We start from the raw sequence: 18,205 nt of genomic DNA, 5'->3' as shown, positions 1-18,205 counted from the left end.
TGTGGTCGATGATCTTTGAATATGATTATTTTTTTAATAATGCTCTAAAATGATCTCTAAAAAATAGGTGAACGGTGTAAATATAATAAATACGACCCATGTAACTTTGATCCCTTTAAACCGTTCGTACAACCTGGAGCTTGAGGAGCGTCGGTGGTCTTCTTCGCACGAGACGTACCTACAGCTGCTATGTAGCTGGTGTGTTTGGTACACCAGCCAATCCGCTTCCTTCATGACACGCTCGCTCATACGGAAGCCGATTTCCTGGTCTACCGCACACTACCGACTTAGCTGTTGGGTTGACATAAGTAAGTTATGTGGGTCCCATCATGAGGTATGTGTTATATCCAAACCATCCTTCTAATTTTTGAGCTCGTCGTAAGGCTTTTAACAGAAAAATAAGATAGATCCAAATATTGAGTGGACCACACTGAAAAAATCTGTGAGGGATTGAACGTGTACCATTGAAATTATTTTGGGGGTCACATAAGTTTTGGATCGATATGCTATTATTGTTTCCTCTTTATCATGGTCCATGTGAACTTATTAACAGATGGAAAATAAATGTTATGGTGGGCCCTATGAATGCTTTAACAGTAAGAATCATTATCCCACTTCTATTTGTGGTGTGGTACACTTAAGCCTTGGATATGAATCATTTTTTGAATCATGCCCTAAAATGATCTCAAAAAATTGATTAACGGAGTGGATATAATAAATACATCATTTTGGAGCCATGTAACTTTGATCTCCTTTTAACCGTTCGTACAACTCGGAGGTCGAGGAGCGGCGGCGCTCGTCTTCGACGGACACGTATACAAATTAAATAGATCTGTGGTGTGTGGTACACCAGCCAACCCGCTTCCTCCATTCATGCTGTAAATTCAAATTCGGTCGTCAGCTCATTTTAGGACAACAGCTGAGACATGAGTAAGATCCAAGACTCAACTGGGCCACACTAGAGATGGAAACGGACGCGGATTGTGTCCTACCCCCACCCGGATGGTAATCCGTCTGGGCAGGGCTACATGGAGCCCAAAGTGTTGTAAGTGTTTTATCCACCCCGTTAATCGTTTTTCTTGTATCATTTTAAGGTATGATGCAAAATATTAGACAGGTACAAGTCTTAAGTGGACCACAAAGTGGGGATTGAACGTCCACCGTTAAAAAGTTTGTGGAAGCAAGATCAGGCTCATATTTGTGTTTTCACTTCATCCACGTCTACATGACCTTATTAATTAGTTGGATGGTAAAAAATCATTACAGTGGCCCTCATAAAGGTTTCAGCAGTGGGTGTCATTATCACTGCAGGTTCCTTTGGTGTGGTCCACTGGAGCTAGGGACCTGCCTCGTTCTTTGGGTCATAAGCAATTAACGGCGTAGATAAAATACTTACATCACTTTGGGCGCCACAGAGCCCTGCCCGAATGGATTAGCGTCCAGGCGGGGTAGGACGCAATCCGCATCCAGATGGAAACAGCCATTGTTGATTCTCAAGAGAAACCTAATCCAATACTTTTGAAAGGTATGCCAATATTTATTGCGGTGTGGATTACTTGGGTCTTGGATCTCTCTCAAATTTCGTTTATGTTGTAAAATAATATGAAGAAACAGATGGACGGAGTGGATTGCGTAGTGAGTAACTCACTACGCTTAGCATACTGAGTAAACTCTGTGAGGTCCACCTTGATTTATTTATTTTATCCACTCTGTACATCCATTTTACCAGATAATTTTAGGGCTTGAGCCCAAAAATAAGGCATATCCAATGTTCACATGGACCACACTATGGGTACCGGACCTAGAAAGGTTGCGACTGTGGAAATCATTATCCCCACTGTTTCCCGTGGTATGAACCACTTGATCTTTGGATATACTTCAATTTTGGGATCGACCACTTAAATTAGATTGAAAAACGGGTAGACGGCGTGGATAGACTACATACATTCAAGGTGGGCCCAACTGAGTTTACTCAGTACATAAGAGTTTAACTCAGTACGCGATCCAATTTCTTCAAATCCAGGGGTTCCAAATCCTCGCTCTCACACACGCCCCTTGAATTTTGGGCGCATGCCTTAAAATGAGCCGGAAAAATGAATGGAAGGTGTGGGTGAGACACATGCATCACGGCGGCACCGCAGATTTTACTCAGTACGCTATGTCCTACCAAGTTACTCAGTACGCAATCTGCTTCCTTCAACGGTGGGAACTCAATCTCCACTGCTTCTATGGCCCCACAATGATTTCAATAGTCGTAGATGTCAGGTTTCAAAAGTCGGTAAGATGAGATCATCAGATGGGGTTACAAGTATACGTTCAATTTCAACCATTGGTCCATTTCTCTCAGCCGTTCATTTTGCCAAGTAGATGTATACTCCATCTAACGATCTTACGCGCGTATTTTCACTGCAGGAATGGTACCTATGGGAGCGGATTAGCTGTTACCCGGGTAACACCTCGGTGGGTGTTACCCTACCCGTGTGGGGCCCGCATTATGTATTTTTTGTATATCCATACAGTCCATTCGTTTTTCAGACGCGATCCCAAACCTTAGGAAGATCCAAATCTCAGGTGGACCATAACACTAAAAACTGTGATGAATGACCATTAAAAGCTTTTTGTGGGCCATAACAGTTTTGTATAAACCTTATATTTGTATTTCCCTTCATCCGATTTTCTTGACATTATCAAAAGGTTGGATTGCAAATAAACATTACCAAAATAACTCAATTATATTAAAAATGCCTTCGCATTCCCTTTTAATGTCCAAAAGCTAGTTACAATATATATCGTGGAGATGGTCTGGGAAGAACCGCCAAAGAAAACACGGGGCTTTTGATCGTGCCAACACGCAGCATGTTTAGAAAAAGAGAAATTAACTATTGTAGATGCCACCTTTTATCCAGCGTCTTTTATGAAGAGTCCAAAACTTAACTTCCCAACTTAGACGTTGCACACGTACGGACAGAGCATTTGCGGAGGAAAATACCCCTGCTTACGCTACCTATGGCTACGGTTATAATTCGTAGCCATAGGTCTACAGAAACGAAATTTCAGTTTGAAAGGCAGGGGGATTTTCGTCCTCAACTAGTCTGTCCGTACGTGAAAGGTATAAACTGGGAACGTAAGTTTGGGATGGCTCAGAAAAGCTGCTGGGCAAAAGGTGGCATCTACAGTGGTCAATTTCTCTTAGAAAATCAGTACCATGCATTCAGGTAATAGTTCCAGCCATTACTAAAGTATTTTACATTGTGGTATCTCATCCGGCATGCACGATGATATAGACCAGTTGTGATAAGGTTCACCAAATCAATTGCCTCATTATGAACCGAGCAATAACCAAAAATCACATTGATTGGGCAGTCTTAATCATCTAAGTTGAATCTGCACCATTGACCATTTTACACACACACACACACTTTCCATCTAAAATTGTCTAGATCATGGGTCACTTTAGTACGTGGTATAGGAATGGGCAAGGTCATGTGCATCATTTGCACATTCTAATACCAATGCAGCGAGTGCACGGATAAAGAGGAGATCATCATCGGGTGCACAGATAAAGGGAAGAGACTATCGTCCGCTTCTCAAGAGTAGCCCCTGAATCTATAAGTAACGAGAAAATCTCTAAAAACGAGAAAATAAGTTGATATCATTAAGTAAAAGTGTTGCATACAACGTATCTGATGGCCTTATATAAGTTTAAAAAAACCCACTCAAAATAAGACACTTTTCCAAAATTGTAATAAGTTATCCAATCATACCAAAAAGCATAAAAAAGCCAAAAATTTATATATATATATATATAACAGAAATTACTAAAAATAGCAAGTTATAACTTAAAACTTCATTTTGACTTGAAATATGCTAAGCTGTTTAGTGGGCAACAAACTCTGGGTTGTTGGCTAGTGTGTACAGCTTGTTGATAGCTTTCTTACGGTATACTATTCGTGCAAAATGGATAATTGGTCATAAAGTCATAGCCTTCAGAAGCTATAGTGCGTACTTAGGTCATTTCTACCCAATCAGGGCCCCTCTGACCCAAATTTGTGCAATCCTAACCATCCATTGAGTTATCCTCTACCCAAATTTGATATACAATATAGTTTTATAAAAGAAATCATATTGTTATAGACCCCGCATATTTAGTGTTATACTATAACTAAATAAATAAAGAGATAAATCTCTACATTGTAAATATAAATTTGCATTAACTTGATCAATGGTAAGAACAAAGCACTAATTTAGGTTGATAAATATAGCGATCTGAGTTGCAAGTGACCCATAATCCAGAATGCTCGATGTGGAATGTAAAACAAGGGGGTTTCACTTTTTAAGATGCATTGGTCAAGATTGGCATGGATATATGACATGTGTACTGTGGGTGGCATACCACAACTTAAAAAAGAGGTCATGAGCTTTCACCAGTCTTGTCCAATCAGCCATCCCAAATTTAACTCAAATTCAAAACTGACACAGGGATGAACGTGATGAGGATAACTACTCCGAATCCGGCATAGCTGGGTTGGTTGGCTAAAGTAGCTCGTTCTACCCCAAAATCATATATTTTACGTCAGATAACTCATTCCGGATTGCGAGATATGCCCGATCTAAGGTCCGACGGTCCGGATCACTTCTGTCGTCGACTGGGCCTTTTCTGATCCATCTTGGCCATGAAACTGTCCGCGACCTGCTCTACATCAAAAACTAAACCAAACACTCATATGATGAGTTCCACTAGGGAATCTATCACTTGCCATTCTACATAAGATGCAAGATCCACCTGCTTTGACTTCTGAGGAGGTGACCTGATGAAGTGGGGCCATGTTTTCATATCACCATCTGATATGGGTGGGACACTGATGAGGTTTAAGAATGGTGAGTTTGACTGTTTGTTTCCAACACCAGACCAGGTGACATAATTAAAAATCAAATGAACAATGAAGCTGCATTGATAATATAGAACTGTCATTTTCCAGAATGGAATTAATGAGAAACAGAGAAGAAAAAACAGAAACATACACACAAGACAAGGATGAATGGTTGCTGGGGCATGAAATCTGGAACCTATTACCCCATCATATGCGGCTTGAATCCCTTCCAAATACGGATCTCCTCGTCCAGTCTGATACCACCAATGCTCTTGTGCGCCAACTAACTTGTTTGCTGAATTGGAAAAACAGTAAGCAAAATTAGGATCAGTGACTCCCAAATGCACATACCTTACATGTATGAGACATAAAACGGTGATCAGCAGCAGGTCGGTATTTCAAAATGGTGGGGCCCACCCTTGGGTGATGGTGATGAAATCATTCTTTTGGAGAGGGAGCCATGGATGTGTGATCAACCAATAACAACCTCAATTGGACAATCCTAGTGGACTTTTTTCCATGTCAAGAGTTTTTGGCTATATCATATATTTACTATCCATTTTCAAACCAAAAAATCCAATGAACATGATTTTCTGAAGGGGAAGGGTGCTTCGTGCAGCGCAATCCATCAATTGGGGCCCATCGGAAGGATGTAATGGATCACTGAATGTGGGTCCCACCTGTATGGAATGTTCGCCAAATTCACCAAAACAAGATTAGCAGGACTTGAGAGCAATCCCAAGTTCTTCCTCGTACACGTACAAGTGCTTGATATCATGAACAAGCGTCATGAGCAAGAGCAGCAGAAAAAACCATATGCCTATACGCATTGAACAATCAGGGAAACATAATGCAGAGCACACGCGCATTTGCAAGCATACTGTGTGCATTCCACAAAGATGCGTAGCTATGAGAAACAGACAATACCTTGCATAAACGGAATACCAAAGCCATTGGGTGCTGCGACCAATAGAAATCCAGTCTCCAGGGAGTGCGAGTTCTGCAGCTGTTTGCTCTCCTCCCAATGGAGCAAACTGCCCAAAATGCTTGTACCTAAGACCAAAAATCGTCAGGAACCCACAAAAGAATATGTGAAGTTATTTAGCTTATGCAAATGCACAAAATGAGTACATGAAGCTATTGACTGTTAGTTTACTTATCCCATGGGGGAAAGAACATTTATGTCTCATAGTTAGATGTGGAATTCTTGAATTTATGAAAAATAACCATTGCAAAAGCATTTGCCCTTTACAGATGCTTTCACTAATCAAGAACAAAAGTTGGGGGGCAGAAGAGATGGTTAGGCTCAATTGCAGTGTTGGGCATGATTGTGTTGGCACATGAGGGGTGTCAGATTTTCAGTGCCCTCATGTGCAGCAATTACGGTCAGCTCAAGGAACATCTTTGGCAAACAGCATACCATAATAGGTAAGGGCTTTATGCAGATTCCTAATGAAGATATATTGCTAATAAGAATGCATATCTCACCACAAACCCTTCTCACTTTTGTAGCAATGGTATGAGAAATATTCAAACTAGAATAAATCAGTAAAATATAAAACGACACACCAGTTTAGACAAATGCAAAAGCAGTAATCCCAGTTGATGAAGTTGTCTTCTTGTTGGATGAGGCACAGACTCAGTGGTGCTCTTTGAGATAGTTCAAGCCCCTCAATAGATTTTCTCCAATGCAGTCTGTTTGCAGCGCGCCATCTCCAGGATACAATTGCCCAATGTACAGTCTTGACAGTGTGCACACATTATGTAAAACCCAACATCAAAACCACCAACCCACTTTCTTCACACGTCCAGAGAGAAAAAAAACAGGAGAATTTTCGGAGAGGAGATTTTCTGAAGATGTGTAAAACCTAAGATATGAAACCCTTTTCACAGAGAGAGAGAGAGAGAGAGAGAGAGCTTATCCAACTACAACATGCATATACACCATGTGTACGGAGAGACGGCGTACGGAGAGATAGTTCATGCATGTGGAGTCACGTCCCACATGCGGAGACACGTCAAGAAAGTGGGCCACATCCACACCCGGCTATAACTGGTTTCCACGCCAGTTTTCCCACTGGGCCGTCATTGGGCGTGCACGTGGGCCAATGCATAGTAATACACCAATTCAAAACACTAAGGTGAAGAAAGCTTTATAAACCCTCCACAACCCTTCTTCTTATCCGACACGGGATTAAACTTTTGCACAATAAAGATGAAAGACCACTTTTCCAAAAAGTTTTTTTTTTTTTTTTTCTTTTGTTGTTCTTTATTTCTTTTGAAATACCCCAACAGAAACACCCTCATCCATGTCCTTAACAATGCCAATATGCCTTCTTGGGTACACGATTCTTATTCATAACCTACCACATTACCTCCTAGGATACCCATATGCTTTCTCCAGTTTTGGAACTGGTCGGGCCATGTATACCAGGCCAAGCCTATTCAAAATACGATTGTGCCTGGCCAAGCCAGTTCACTGCTCGCCTTAAAAAGGGACCATATCATCATCATCATGATGCTGGAAGTTATGGCATAAGTTTGTCTGACGTAACTCTCCCACTTTATCCCACCTGGGGACCGGCAATGAGACCATAAAACTCCCACAGGCACAACGTAAAAGACAATTACATATGTTGATTACAATCAAGTGTTATCTAATAGTATATTACATAGGTTGATTAAAGAAGTTGGTTGCAATCAATGAGTTTTGAAAAGGGGCCATATGAACAAGTGAAACAACAGACAAGCAAAAACAAAATAAAGTATGCATTAATTTCCATAAATATTTTTTAATATGATTCAGAATTTGATTCACAATTCAATCAAAGCAAACACCCTAATAAGTAAGAAGCATAATCAATAGAAAAGTTATGGAAGTTTGATTTGTACCGAAATGGCTGAAATTGATGGCGACCTAATTCTCTGAACTTGAGAGGACCTTCAGGATTATCTTCAGAGGCCTTCATGTGGTTAAAGCACCTAGCAAGGTATGCACCTTGTTGAGCAGCAACCTAGTATTTCGTGATTGTTAGAGAGTTTATTTTGTATATTCATATTCAGTGAATCTCTCATCTCTTCTTCTTTATCAACAATGAAAATGCAAGGAAAAGAAAATGCCAAGAGATGGTTCTTCAAAAGATGCCATTTATGAATAACTAACATTCCACATTTATCAGATGCAACAGAAAATGTGAAGGCTACTCACAGGGACACATGCCAACACAGAACATACATGAGAGAATAAAATCCCACCATGTTCTCTGGCCAAAAAATAAAGCCAATCCACTAATTTGGTGGACCTCACTTGTTATTTCAAGGTGAACTGCTGCTCAACAATTTCTAACCATCCATCTTCTCCATACAGGAATGCCAACCAGTTTAGTGAGGCCAAGAAACACTCTTGGTGGGTCTATCTGATGGATGGCCCTCACAAAGAAATACATGTGACATGACGACAAGTCTTATCCGGAAGCAACAAATAAAAAAAAGCTTCGTCACTAAACCCATCACTTCAATAAGAAGTTGATCAGAAAATCACCTGAGCAGTTGCAGGAAGATTCTTCGTCTGTAAATCCACACGAGACAGAGCTGACTTGAACCCTTCAATATCTAACTCAATAGATTTTTTTCTCTCATTTCCTTTGGAATCATTCAACAGATCAACAACATTGCGCATTCGCTTATTTTTCAAATACTGCTCCACTTGAGGGTACCTCACACAAATATCTTCGATAACATCTCGGAATTCTTTAACAGTTAGAGTGCCGGATTTGTCCTTGTCCGCAACATTAAATATCTCAGAAATATCTTCCTAAAAGCATGTCAGCATGAGATGAAACACATTAACAGATTACATTAATATGTGATAATATGCTAGATTAGTAAGAAATGTGAGAAAATGAATTCATCTCAGCAAGTATAATTTGGTATGGTAATTTCACATCCATCTACAGAATCACTCTCCACCATCAAATGCAATCATCGGGAGTATCTCTTTTTCTTTAAATGAATATTTAATTCAACGCCTATGATCTCTCAAAAAAAAATTCAACATCAATGAAACCCCCAACCTCCCAACAAAAGAGTCAGAACATCTTGTAGTAGTGCTTTGAAATGATTTTCAGAAGACCCTCTGGTTGTTCAAGGACCCAGTCGAAGTCTTCTTTAGTGTCAAGGTAATAGCTATGAAAAGAACTAGAATTAACACAATTACTTTGTATGGGAGAGGAAGTCACAGAAAAGCCACTTCAAGAAGGCCTACCTCCCTACGAGAGGCAAGTTGGACTGAGGAATTGTTGTGACATGATGGATGAAGACACAAGGAGTGTCCTAATGTGCCCATGTCCTGAAATATCCCTCCATAAATCTAGCTTTGCATTTGTGCCCTCCCTCATCTTGTAGATTAAAAAGGAAAAACAGCACCAAGTTTGTATGTGGAACAATGTTCCCCTCTTTGGGGAAGAGCCAATCTCAATGCGTCAGGTAAGTTTTCTGCATAGTAGGCAACAAAAGCGCTAGTCTTCCTCAAGGGCCATTCACCCTGATTGGGATTGGCCCAGCATTTCAGACAAACCAATCTGTTCACATTGTGGACAGAGCAGAAAATTGGAATCACATTAGGTGGGCATCTGGTTTCCCCTCGTTTCCTGCTCCAAATGCAAGAGGGAGAAGAATGCACACAAGTATTTCTTATCCCACCTGCAATTTGGGCAGAACACGTATATTCCACTGCAAATTAGGAAGATTTGGGACGGGTCCTAAAGCGAGTGAGCAGAGACTGCTCTAGTATCAGTCTTATTTCTATAGCCCATATATATATATATATATATATATATATATATATATATATATATATATATATATATATATATATATATATATATATATATATATATATATATATATATTGCCTCATGTCCAGCACAGCACACGTGTGCAAGAATCAAGATCCAAGCCATCCATTAGGTAGACCAACAGTTACATGCCCTGGTCCCACAAATGAGGCTAACCCACTCATCCTGGAGCACGGAGTAGAGCAAATGGGCAGATAAAAAATATTTGATGACCATTTTGTTTCAAACACTGTGCTCTACCTGATGACTAGATTGGCCTGTTTTCTCAACCAGGGCATCTACAAGGGTGGGCTCACGCAATTGACATCTGGGACATTGCACAGACTTGCCAGATTTGCATATATGGTTGCATTAGATGGGATCTAGAAATGTGGAATTAGCAGACCTCTACAATTTCCATAAAATTGGAAGCCACTACCAAGGACATAAATGTCATATAGCCTTTTATGTTCGTGCACATTCTAGCTTGTCTGGATGCGAGTATATGACAAGTTTTGATACAACTGTTGCACCAGATGATGATAACAGGCCTTTTCTTTGTTTTGATGGCGCTGTAAATTGATAATAGGATCATGTTTCATAGCTGGTTCCTGTTTTGCTTTCTGGTGTTTTAATGAAATATCATCATTCCAAAAATAATAACTAATAAATAAATAAGAAGAAGATAACAGTCCAGTTCTCAAAAGCCTATATCAGATGATAGAACAACAAGAAAGCATAGCACAAGTTTCACAGAAGAACACAATTACACATTATCCAGCCTCACGATATACAACTGCTCCATGAAATTGTATAAATCAAACAGTAAAATGCCACACATACCATAATTTTGCGTTGATGTATTGTCCCACAATCACCAAGCGCATATATTCCATCACATCCTTCAATTTGCAGCCACTCATCGGTTGCTATAGCACGCGTATTATTCTGCATAGGTGAATCAATGCAAACTATAACTTAAAACAAACATCACAGCCTACTGAAGACACCTAATTTCTATCTGACTGATAAAAATGAAGTAGAAAAGGTGCAAAAGCATAGGTACAACAGGGTAGTCAGATAGGATCATAGGTCTAGAGCAATGAACCTGACCAATTTGCTGCATAAAATCCATTAAAACAGGGCGGATCCCAATACCCGTAGACCAAACCACCATTCCATATGGTAAAGAAGAAACCTTTCCATCCGCCTTTGCCTTGGTGGTAATGGCTTTATCAGACACACTGATTACCCGTTGTCCTGTTTTCACTTCAGTACCATCTCTTTGGAACTTCTGTTCAGCAAACAAACTGATTCTTTCATCAAACCTGCAAAAAACAACACTTCTAAAAGAATAAGGACATTTTGGAAGGTGAAGAAATAAATCAGAAAGTGTTAATTGACAGGTAGACTCAAAAAAGAAAGGAAAAACATAGCCCCTGTAAAAGATGCAAATGGAGTAATGGACTCATCTTTGGGGGGGGGGGGGGGGGGGGGGGGGGGGTGGTTTGTTGCTAAAATCACGTTAAAATTAAGAAATGTAAAGGCGAAAATGATTACAACTTGGAAAAGAAATAGTCAGGGATTATAGTGGTCTCTCAGCTCATGATGAGAATGTCAGACAAACCTAAAACAATGTATCCGAATAAAAATTTAACAACTGTAGGTTGGAAGACAAATGCTAACATCACCTACAGTAGCAAAACAAAAATATTCAAGAGAACTTGGAAGGCCAAAGAGGGTGAAGGTTCCATGTGAACAAGTGTTTTGTACTTCGCAGTTTGCTAGGGGGAGCTATTCAGATTTCTGAGCTTGTTAACAATAACAAGGAATGCTGATTGCACACAATTGCATGTATTATTGCACGAGAGTTTATATGGGGAGAAGTGGCAGACACGTACAAGATCCAGACTCCTCATCTGGCGGCCTGCACCATATACAGGACATCCCGGAGAATCAGGTTGGTTGGATGATCCGGAGCGCTTGATTTGAGGACAGGAAATGACAGCTGCCCATTTGTGCACCCCCCCTCTTTCAAGCAGTTTGGCCTTTTTTTTTTCTCTTTTTTTTTTTTCTAATAACCAAGGCCATGTGTGCCCATGGAACTTGTGTGGAAGGAAACACTTGCAATTAGCCTACGTGCAATAATAATCTAAAAAGAAGAACAGAAAAGGATATGAGAATATGTAATTACATGTTCAAAATATGATCCGCTGACTGGATAACTGTTATCTTTACTAAATCTTTAACTGTGGGATATATCTCAACTAAGTCCTCACAGACAAAATCATGCAACTCTGCAGCAAATTCCACTCCAGTTGGACCTCCGCCAACAATTACAAAATGGAGAGCAGTCTTCCTCTCATCCTCAGTTAGGTTTGGAAGGCTGGCTCTTTCAAAGCAATCGATAACACTCCTACGGATCTTCTGGGCATCCACTATTTCCTGCATGAAAATGCACATTTTTGGGAAGAAATAATGAACTTCATGCACTGTACAATGATGCAAGATGCAATTATTGCTAGCGGCCAGATCCATTTACTAAATGGTACCAAACCTACAACTGATAAGAATGGTGAATGTGTCAATCAATGCACATCAATGGGCATTGGTCAAATGTAGTAGGGATTGACCGTTCTAACCATTCGATCTATATAATTTTTTTTCATGAATCATTGCTCCAAATTTTCCTTGACCATCCATAGATGGGGTATGGAATGGATAGTTATGAACTTGCAATCAGCACAATTTTGGTCTGTCTCATCCAAGGGGTAGCGCAGTAATTGGATAGACTGGATCTATCACCACAGTGCACTAATCATAGTGTTGACACCATTTACTAAATGATACATGTCCAAGATATTAACGGCATCAATTGAAGAATTTTCAGAATATCAATGGCAGTCATATAGAGAGAAGATGGTACTTAAGCACTATATCATCTAAAAAGCCAGTGAATGGAAGTTTACCTTCAGAAAATGGCAGTGCTCCATCACACCAGGAGTGTTGAATGTATTTGCCCGAGCTCCTATTGCTATCACCAAGTAGTCATAGTCTACAACAAATTCGTCTTTCCCTTTCAAAATCATGCTATTATTAGAACGGCAATGAACCCGTTTGTTGGCAGCATCAATCTTGACACATTTGGCTTCCCAAAACTGAATATCTCCATTTTTCTGCCAAGTTCAGAAAGAGAAGTGATATGTTGTTTCAGTAACTAGACTATTAATTTGCTTGTCTTAGATGAGGGGTCATCATCATCATAATCATCACCATCTAAGCCTTATCTCAACTCATTGATTGTAATCAACTTATGTAATAGATTAACTAGATAGCAGTTGATTGTAAACAACCTATGGAACAGTCTATTATTACATTGTGCCTGTGGGAGTTCTATGCTCCCATGGTTGGTCCCCAGACTGGATAAAGGAGAGGTTGTGTCAGGTTGGCAGCCAGCATCAGACTTATGCCACAACTTCCCAACACGAATCTGAAGAACCATTGATTCTCAAAAAAAACTGAGGAAGCAGGAGGGCGTATGAAACATCTAATGTGGAAATAAATTAGATGATTTAAACTAGGGTTTTGCTAATGTCCCCACATTCATGGTGACATTAACGCCCCCTAAGGTTTTGAATGACGCGTGGGATCCCCAATCATCATTCAGGATGGTTCATTCATAGTGCCATTGGGAGCAAGCCATGGTGCAAAAATCATGCCAATCAGACGATCCTAACCCTTCAAATGGGACCACTTTGCTAAACCACCCATTGTTTACATGCCATAGATCACATGGTTAGAATCATCAAACCGAAGTGCTACTTTGGAATCATAAGTAATACAAAGTGGGATCTATCAAATTGATGTTTCAAGATGATGATTGGACTTTGTTTCTCCGCTCAATCTTGGCCGTCATTTTCCATGCAATTGATCGGATGTTTAGGACCATCTGATTGGTTTGATTTTTGCATCATGTCTTGCTCGTGGTTGTATGAATGAATGAAGAATTCAAAATAGTAATACACCATCCCATGTGCCATTTAAAAGCTAATTTCACATTGGAAGTGTGAAATTAGTATTCCTTCTCTACAAGATATTAAAGAATGTCTTACTGACCGACCCAGCAGTCATTACCTTTTTTAGAATGTTACGGATAGGCTCAACAATGCTACGCGCTTCCATTGTACCACATGTAACACTCGGCAAAAGAGGAGTAAATGCAAAATAATTAAGGGGTGACACCACCTGTACGTCATACAATGAACAGTCCAGATCTTTCAAGAAGCTTGTGCCAGCCCATCCGGTTCCAAGCACTACCACCCTTTTCTTCTTAGCTTCTACTTGAGAAGAATCAACACTACTTAAACCATTGTATGGTTTTGACTCAGAATATGCCACAAGACCTCCAGCACTGCAATAAATAAAAATGTATTGGGTCACCATTAGAAGGATCGATATGATAGATTACTAAAGAAAATACATTTGAGCGTCCCCACAATATGATGTAGAGAGGGTTGCAGACAGTTACATGGCCAAGATGGATCAGAAAAGGCCTGGTCGACGACAGAAGTGATCCGGACCGTCGGACCTTAAATCAGGCGTATCTCGCAATCCGGAATGAGTTATCGGACATAAAATATATGATTTTGGGGTAGAACGAGCTACTTTAGCCAACCAACCCTGCTATGCTGGGTTGCGCAAGCCGGATTTGCGAAATACCCCTGGATCGATGGTCATTTCCCTATTTTAATTTCGTTTTTACTATAAATAGTAAGTTTAGTTTGATTATAACTCTTCATCCGTCGGGCTTTAGGAGTTGCGCCCAACGTGAAAAGAGCTTAGAATAATTAGGAGAACGGTTTGGTGAAGCCAAATAGGACACTTGCTATTTTTGGCCGAAAAAATCACGACCATCTATAAATAGTAATTTACTATTTATAGTAAGTTGCAAATTCTAGGAGTTTTAGTTGTAGTTTGATTCTGATTTCTTTAGCATTGCTTGATACCCCTATTTAAAGGGTTGAGAACTCATTTTTATTCATTCATCAATCAATTTCGAATTTTATAGAATTTATTTTCTATTTTGCTTGCTTTCTTTCTCGTGGATTCGAGAAGTCTCTGTGAGGAGTCCAGAGAAGTTCTGTGGATTCGGAACAGTTATTCCCTTAAGGAAGACGGTGCTCGACCTCACGTCCTCCCCTGCATCACAATACGACAAGCCTATGCTTTCCTGATGGGCGTGGACCCCATAAGATCCTGTTTGTTTGAAATCCGAATTACTCAAATGTTTTAGGTTAAAATGTAGACTAAATATGTTAGTTAGAAATGAAATAGAAGAATTTTATTCACAATCACACCTTATTTCTTTGCTGACTCACCTGATTTTCAGGTTATGTATGTAATTACAATTCTAAAAAGACACCTATCTGACATAAATTGTTGTTCTGGTTGTTCCTTCACTGCTAACCATTTGAAACTCTCAGGTACTACAACATCTAATGAGATTAATTACATTCAAAAAAAAAAATTCTTTTCTTTTTTTAAGTCGTACCTGAAATGTAAACAACAATTTGGTTATGCCAATCGGAAGAGTAAAAAAGAAAGGAAAGCACATGACTTGGGTGTGGTTCACACAAGAAAATGACCATGGGAATCTATTTGTAGCCCCAATCAGCTGTTATGAGGAGAGAAGCAATAACTCCACTTCCTAAGATTAGAGGTTTAGATCAACTTCTTGGTTATAGCAATTGGAAGAGACCTCACTATCATGGTTTAAAAAATAGTATGAACATCTGTTTCAGTCCAAAACCAAAAAAAAAAAAGAAGCCACCACACCGATATGGGACCAAGTTGTATCAGTTTTAGTCCCCAGGCGAGTTGCACTCAGAAACCACTACTTAAATCCATGGTACTATCCAATTTCAATTCCTCAGCCTGTCTATAGATCAGGCAATAAGAAATAGCAAATTCTTCAGGCAATCCTAACAGTCTGAGCTGTAGCTACTTAAATCTATGGTACTATCCAATTTCAATTCCTCAGCCTGTCTATAGATCAGGCAATAAGAAATAGCAAATTATTCGGGCAATCCTAACAGTCTGAGCTGTAGCCTGTAGGGGAGTAGAGAGTGTGCATGTGTTTCCCTTTATGGGGGTGTATGTATGCTTCGATGTTTCCTCTAGAAACCATTCTTTATGTCCATTAGGGTTATAAAATATCATTAAGGTATGAGAGGAGAGGAATTCTCTACATAACCTTTTCCTCCAAGACTTTCTCTTTTGTTGTCCTTCTCCACTTCTTTTCTCCAACCATGTAATTGATTACATGGTCCTTCATCTTCATTTATGTGATCAATGGGCATCAAATGGATGGTTGAAAGAAGAATGGTAAACACTCCAAACTTAACACAATGAACATCCATTAATCGAACAGTTCGACTGTTCAATCAATGTGATTTTTGGGTAGTATGCCTAGTAGGTCAAGAAGAGGGAAAGTAGACTTAGATGATTTGGTCATGTGCGATGGAGACCAAGAATTGTGCCAGTTAGAAGGAGTGAGTCCGTACAAGTTGAAGGCTCTAAAAGGGCATGGTGAATGCCCAAAAGGTTGTAGGTGGTGGTAGTAAGTAACCATTTGATGAACTATGGCCTAACTAGAGTTATGGCCCTTGATAGAGTGGAACGGCGGATAAGGATTCATGCAGCCGATCCAATGTACTCCGTAATGTTAACAGTGTTCGTAATAGCCACCACCATTACCTTTACGATATAGGCTATAATGGCAGTTACGGCCTCCATAATTAGAGCTGGACATGTATGACCCGATCCGACCAGATCCGACCCGATTCGAACCGAACCAACGGCCTGGATCTATGCGGTAGGGTCAGTCTGATCCGACCATTCACCGGACCGAGTTCGGTTTAATGTCAATCCGAACCAATACGATCTGGAATCCGATCCGATTGGATCCGATCTGATCAGATCCTGTCATATAGTACAAAGTTAAAATAGATTGAGAAATAAAGGGCTGAGGTAGGGCTTCTACTCTACCACTCATTTTTCTCGTGTGCCTTAGAAAATTTTAATGGTGGGCGTCACTCTCTCCACTGTTTTCTGTGGTGGGGTCCATTTGAGCTTTAGATCTGACTCATTCGTTAGCTCCTGCCCTAAATTGATATCTCCAAATGAATGGACTATGCGGATACAACACATATATCATGGCGGGTCCCACAGAACTTGGTCACGTCACTTCAGTAGGGAGTCTAGCTAGTACATGAGCATGTACGGTATATTCATGCAAAACCCTCCTTTTAAAACTGGATGTAGATGATCATTACTGATACTCGGGTAGGGAGTGAGGCTTGATACGCAGACGCTTCGAAAACTCACACGTGGAATGCATTAACTCATTCTAAACCAAATTGTCGATCCTATTGTTGTAAAGTTACAATCCCAACATTAGATTGCTTGAACAATCCTAACCCTTGATTTGTTGTGGACATATGCTTGTGGAAATAAGACCATTGGATATTTTATTTTTTAACCGTCCAATAAATGTCCACCAATCCAATAGTTAGATAATCAAATCCACTAGGTTGGAAGTTGGAACCATCATGAGGTTCATCTGTTGCAGAAACCAACCCTATTGGCTCCTTAGGTGGACCACACATGAGAACAATGTGTAGCCATTGATAAATAGAAAATGTAAATGTGGTCCACCTAATGAGTCGATATGGAATATTTACATATTAGGCGATCATCATGTTGGTGCCAACCTATTGGATGGTTTGGATGTTGTACAAACATGAAAGGTTGGAAGTTATATACTAGCTGTACCTTAACTTACAGTCCAACCTGTTGGACTTAAGACCTGCTCTATATATATCAGTCAACCTGTCAGTAGCTAATCCGCGTCTCGCACGCAACAAGTGACAGGTTGTTGCCTGCTGTAGATACGTGTCGTGCAAAGACGAGCGCGTACGCGCCTCGAGCTCCGAGTTGTACGAACAGCTCAAATGAGATCAAAGTTACATAGGCCCCACCATAACGTTTATTTTCCATCTAATCTGTTAATAATATTAAAAATACATGGATGAAGTGGAAAAACAAATTTCATATTGATCCGAAACTTTTGTGATCTGAAAAAGGGTTTCAATGGTAAATGATCAATCCCCCACTATTTTTTTGCAGTGTGGTCCAACCAATCTTTAGATCTGTCTTATTTTTCGGCTCAAGCCTTAAGACAAGCTCTCCAAATGGATGGATGGTTTGGATATAACACATACCTCATAGTTTGACCCAAAGAACTTGCTGACGTCGATACACCACCACCCGCCAATCCGCTTCCGGTTTGTATCACCCACTTCTCTCTTCCGATCCGAACGGTACTCAACCCGATCCGATTCGGTTTTCCTGACCGAGACAGACTCGGTTCGGGTCAGGCTAGCAGTGCATCGGATCGGATCGAGTCAGATGATCCGGCCCCGGTCCCGGATCGGATCG

At 40.2% G+C, this 18,205-nt stretch overlaps 2 protein-coding genes across 2 annotated transcripts in view; both read right to left on the bottom strand.

Annotated features, from left to right (window-relative positions):
• Positions 1-5,037: 5,037 nt before the first annotated feature.
• Positions 5,038-14,149, bottom strand: LOC131220174 (external alternative NAD(P)H-ubiquinone oxidoreductase B1, mitochondrial-like). Its single transcript, XM_058215164.1, has 9 exons — positions 13,841-14,149; positions 12,676-12,882; positions 11,901-12,151; positions 10,815-11,034; positions 10,550-10,654; positions 8,413-8,685; positions 7,764-7,885; positions 5,799-5,924; positions 5,038-5,166 (listed from the first exon to the last, which is right to left on the bottom strand). The coding sequence occupies exons 1-9, from the start codon at positions 14,147-14,149 to the stop codon at positions 5,079-5,081; spliced, it is 1,701 nt and encodes a 566-aa protein (XP_058071147.1). The 3' UTR covers positions 5,038-5,078.
• Positions 5,046-18,205, bottom strand: part of LOC131236695 (external alternative NAD(P)H-ubiquinone oxidoreductase B1, mitochondrial-like) — a 46,661-nt gene continuing 33,501 nt past the window's right edge. The window contains exon 11 of the transcript XR_009166841.1: positions 5,046-5,166. The gene's annotated coding sequence lies outside the window, so the exon portion shown is untranslated. The remainder of the gene's footprint in view (positions 5,167-18,205) is intronic.

The sequence above is a fragment of the Magnolia sinica genome, chromosome 1 (assembly GCF_029962835.1).
Source record: "Magnolia sinica isolate HGM2019 chromosome 1, MsV1, whole genome shotgun sequence".
Lineage (NCBI taxonomy): Eukaryota > Viridiplantae > Streptophyta > Magnoliopsida > Magnoliales > Magnoliaceae > Magnolia > Magnolia sinica.
Note: the sequence above shows the minus strand (reverse complement) of the source record. Positions and strands in the feature narration are given on the sequence as shown.